Source organism: Echinops telfairi, unplaced genomic scaffold, assembly GCF_000313985.2.
Source record: "Echinops telfairi isolate 266 unplaced genomic scaffold, ASM31398v2 ScPeMD7_22;HRSCAF=79, whole genome shotgun sequence".
NCBI classification, from domain to species: Eukaryota; Metazoa; Chordata; class Mammalia; order Afrosoricida; family Tenrecidae; genus Echinops; species Echinops telfairi.
The window spans coordinates 4932209-4937174 of NW_022103919.1; the positions used below are offsets into that span (position 1 = coordinate 4932209).

The 4966-nt window shown below is 55.2% G+C and overlaps 1 protein-coding gene across 1 annotated transcript in view; it reads right to left on the bottom strand.

Moving 5' to 3' along the window:
- Positions 1–1978: 1978 nt before the first annotated feature.
- Positions 1979–4966, bottom strand: part of FNBP1 (formin binding protein 1) — a 98895-nt gene continuing 95907 nt past the window's right edge. Inside the window, exon 17 of the mRNA XM_045288505.1 lies at positions 1979–3316. Within this exon, the coding sequence (XP_045144440.1) occupies positions 3309–3316 (8 nt within the window). The 3' untranslated portion in view covers positions 1979–3308. The remainder of the gene's footprint in view (positions 3317–4966) is intronic.

A 4966-nucleotide genomic window follows, 5' to 3' on the forward strand; every position in this document is an offset into this window, starting at 1 on the left:
CAGCCTGCTGACAATTCCCTAAGATAAGAAGCCTCCCTGTCTCAGGAAGCGTCAATGGAAAGTCATGTCACCAACATCGGACAGGGCCCTGAGCGAGTGGAGGCGATCCTTCAAGAAAGCCATGTGCCCTGGCCTCACGGTGGTCCTGACTCAGGGGACAGTCCAAGTGCCCGCATAGCGTCTCTAAGACCATACTCACTGCCATAGCCTGCACCCAGGGGGCTGCTGGGGAGCTCAACTACCAGCTTTTCCATTTGCAGCCAAGTGCTTAACCGCCGTACCACCAGGGCTCCTTGTTGGTGCCGGTTTGGGGAGTCCTGAGCCCCTCGAGATGTGACCAGCCCTGGGTTGGCACAGCACATTAGTACTGGTGCAGAGCAGAGTCCGCCCTCCCAGCCTGGGACACTGCTCCCCATCTCACATTGCCCCTCTTTGTGGAATCACACAAGCCCGTGGTATTGTGCCAGAAGTTATACTTTTATTTAACATTTTGAGGATTAACATATAGTTTACAAGTCAATATAAGCCTTCCAATGGAAGCACTTGATTTGGTTTAATTCCACCTTCAGAGACCAAGGAAGGGGCAATTCCAGGACCTTCACATTGGCCATGGACCTTTCCAACACCGATCGCCTCCAAAGTCCAGGATTAGTGCAGCACGCACACACGCACACACGCACACATGGAAAATGTAAAGGTGCTTCATGTTAAAACTTGGCGAGGGCCGTTCTCTAACCAGGGCTCTCAGGACGCGAGCTCAGGAGGCAGCACCAACAAGACGTGGGACACCTCATTTCTGGGGGAACTCGTGGCCTCAAGGTTAACTTTCTCACACTCAGCCAACTTCTCCCGTCCTGACCCATGTTGTTACCCAAAGGCAGCAGAGGCCTTGGCGCTACTGCTGGCGAGGCAGCTGCCAGTGTGGCCCCCAGGTGGGAGTGACGAAGCGCAGAGGAAAGGCTTCCTTACAGCTTCCCGGGCCCTTTCCTTCTTTTTCTTCCTTTTCCTAAAGAGGAAACAGGGTTCCCAGCAGGAGCCCCCCTCTCTCAGGCTGTTGGTGAAGCCCCTTTCTGGCAGGTGGGCTCTTTTCCAAGCAGGTCTGTCTGACAACACAATGGCATCCCAGCACTGGTGCAGGTGTGACCGGCAGGGGGTGCGAGGGAAACAAGAAGCCATTCCTACGATATGTGAACTGCTCTGTAATATAGAAGCGGTCTCAAGGAGGAGTCCCAGGGTACAGGGTGTATCTCAACCATCAGCATAGAATAACTTACTTCCTCTAACAAGGCTGACTGCTACAGCATTGCACTTTCCATATAGCCACACAGACAGGCAAAAAAAAAAAAAAAAAGCAAACACAATCGTTAGACACTTAAAAAGCATCACTTTTCATTCTTCTTCAGGGAGACTCGGGTGGCACAGAAGACAAAAAAAAAAATGAGAAACAAAAAGGCCAGGAAGAGCCAGGTGGAGTACAAGCCTATTATTGGGTTTCACAGACCTTAGAAGAACAGGCTCCAGCAGCTCACACCCGCCGCCCCCCCGCCCCCCCTCCCCCCAATGTTGTGAGAAACTAAACCGATCCTCCGCCCGGACAGGAAAGCTGCAATGCACATGCACTACTGAGGCGCTCAACACAGGCTAAGAAACAAACCCATCCGGTCCTTGTACAGAGCCATCAGCTCAACTTGGCCCTGTTCGGAGGTTCCTGGAGCTACCTGGCTGGCTCCTTGGGAAAGAACCCTCCTCGGAGGGAGCTGCTGGGACCTGGTGAACCACGCACCCCACCGGCTGGTCTGCAGAGGCAGAAAGGAGGCCCCCTCTCCTCTCCAGGAACTTCCTGACTTCCATTCCATCAACCAGCCCAGCTCCTGCTGACTTAGGAGTCTGCTCCCTTGGTGGGGAGCACCGCAGGGGGCTCTCAGTGCTCATCCTGGTGTTACCACCACCCCCCCACCCCCCACCCCCCGCCCGTTCTGAGCCAGACAGACAGGGCTTGCTCTCAGAAACACAGAGCTGTCGCCTCCCACCTCAACTGCCTCCTGTGGCCTCACGTGTGGTTTCTAGTCACTGAGGGCTGACCGTGCTCGCTGCTTCTGAAGTGTGGTGTGAGGTCAACCTTGTGTGCTGACAGGAAGTCGTTCCCTCATGTCACACACACAATGAGCCTCTGAACACGGGCAGGCCCTCAGCAGAGGCCAACCCTCAGGATCTGATTCTGCAGTGCCCCTCTCTGTCTTGGATGTGGTGAAGAATGCTCCAGGCGGCCACCTAGGTATCAAGACCCAAACAAAGGATGGATGGATGGATGGATGGATACAGAGGCCCAGCATGGTCCTTCAGCGGCAGGGGGTGTTCTTGCTCACAGCCGAGCTCCCTCAACTGTGGCTGCCCCACTGTCAGAAGACCGTAGTTAGCTATCCACGGGGAAGGAAACAAAAATCGGAAAGCAGCCTCCCTTAAGTCAGGGTGGCCCGGGAGACACGTGACCCAAGGCAGAAGCTGTCGCCACTGCATGACGTGAAGGCCCACAAGAGGCACAGGGGCCTTGGTGACGAAGGTGCTGACATCCTCAGGTGCTAATCTTGGAAGTCACCAAAAGAGGAATTGTGTGACGTGGCTTAGAAGTGAGACACCCACTCCCCAAGTGCCCCCACCTGCAGTTCTCAACACGGGGGAGACAACAGGCCCCGCTTCAGAATGGGCAGAGCGCCCGTCACCAGAAAAGGGCCCCGCCATCCTGGCGGGCGCTGGAAGAGATTGTGAATAGGTACCTCGGCTGGGGACAGGGAGAGGCCGGCTGGGCGCGCAGTCCACCTGGCTTCGGTCTGGCCCTCCTGATCCAGATTCTGTCAGTCTCCCCGTGAGACTGGTGGCAAAGTTGTCACAGAAGGCACAGTGTGAAATGAAGACTGGCCAGGACCATCGCCGGGTGGACTGTGGGCCAGGGGAGGGAGGGCGGGGGCTGCTTCAGTGGCCTTCCCTTGCCTGTGCAGGGTGGGGTCGAGGGGGACTTGTGCCCCCTCCTCCCCGCAACATACACAAAGGCGGCCAGGCTGGGCCGTGGGAAAAGCTGAGCCACAAGACGCATGCTGTAGAAAGAATGGAAAAGGCAGGCAACTGCACGGTGGGGTGGGGACGTCGTTTCGGGCTGAGGCCGCACGCGCGCACGCGCGCACGCGCTCCGCTCCAGACCAGACCAGACCAGACCACGGATCTGATGGTTGGAGGCCTGTGGAGACAAGCAGACCCAGTGGTTTCTCCTGGGAAGAAGGCTTCCCCCAGGCTCTGGATCCCGGCCGCAGGCTCTAGGAATCTACAACACAAAAAGACAAAGAGAAACTTCCCGTTAGAGGGGAAGGCCATCCGTGAGAGGCGGGCCTTTTGCACTTTCCTGCAAAGGGCCCCGCCCTGGGGTGGGGGAGGGCAAGGGAGGGGAGAGGGGGTTTGTTTAGAGCAGCTGGTTACCACAGGCTCATTCTGAGATCAGGAACTTTCACGGTTTCGTCTCTGGTCAGGCTACCCTGGACTTCAGGGTGGGCAGACGGGCTCTGACTCATCTTTACTCAATTTCAGTTGGGAGAGAGACAAGAGCTCTCATCGGCTCTCCACAAGGGCGCACTGGCCTGATTCCCTCTGCCTGGCTCGCTCTAGCAATCCCGTAGGAAATCTGTGAGCAGGGAAACCGGTCCCTCAGGGCTCCCTGGGCCACAAACAGTGAAAGTTCTTCATCTTGAGGAGACAGGAAAGAACCCAGACTTTTTAGGCCCCTCAGTGCAGAGTGAGAACAAGGAGGGCCTGGGAAAGGGAGAGGGAAGCAAACCAGCAAGGGAATTGTTTAAAAAGCACTTGGCTAGGAAAACCCCCATTATGATTAGAGTAAAGAGTTACGTTTTCATAGCACACAACACTTCTTGGACAGGGAAAAATCATTTAAAATACACAACACGGAGGAAAAAAGATGACGTTTATTAGAGAGGCAGATTGGAGGGTACAATCAGAAGGTGCCAGGCAGTCTTTTCCGGTAGGACGGGCGGAGAGTGAGAACAGAGCAGTCACGTGGGCGAATGCAAACAAAACTTACTCAGAACTCAAGGGTCTAAGAGAGTCAAGGGTGGCGGCAGCAGGGAGCCTAGCTACCTTGTAAGGGTCCTGGCAGCCTCTGGGGCCATATTTATAAAAACAAAAAGGTCATGAGGCAGCGGAGTAACCAGCAAACAAAACATAACCGTTAGCACAAGGCCATCAAGCCCTCCTGTCCGATCTTCATGGGCAGTGTGTACAAACTGACTCTGGGGTGGGGGGTAGAGAGAAACATGAACAGAAAACAAAATAGAAAACACACACAAAAACAAAATCCCCAAAGGTGTCACAACGCAGCAGGGACAAGGGACAAGGACTCCTGTGGAAATGTGTTGGCAGTGATTCCGTCCTCCCTGGCGGGCGTTACGCTTAGTGAAACTCAGCAACTCAACTGCTCTGCGTGCCAGGCACCAGAAGGCAGGGTCTGGCCCGGAGGGCGTTGTTTGGGGTGAGGCTGAGGGGAGGGGAGGAGCATGAGATTCATACACAGGGTGGGCAGGCAAAGTGCATCTCTCCAGGGCAGGGAGGGAGTGTGCACAAACCAACTACCTGAGCTCTTGCTGGTCTGGGTACAAATGGCCATCCCTGAGGCTTTGGGGCTTTGTCACCATGCTTTCTGAGTGGGAACACGTGGATGATAGGGGAACTGAAATGACAAGGTACCTTTCCCCGGTTTAGTCAGTGCCACTTATGTCCAACTGCTGCCGGTGGGTGCTAGGCACTCAACTGAAAACCGGGGCCATCAATGTTCACATACGACTGGCATCCCCACCCTATGCAAACCAGGGGAGCTATTTTCTGAATCACATGTGCACAACTCCAAGAAAACAAACACCCTTTTCTGGGCGGGCTTTGAACAGCTACAGTGGGCTTGCCCAAGGCA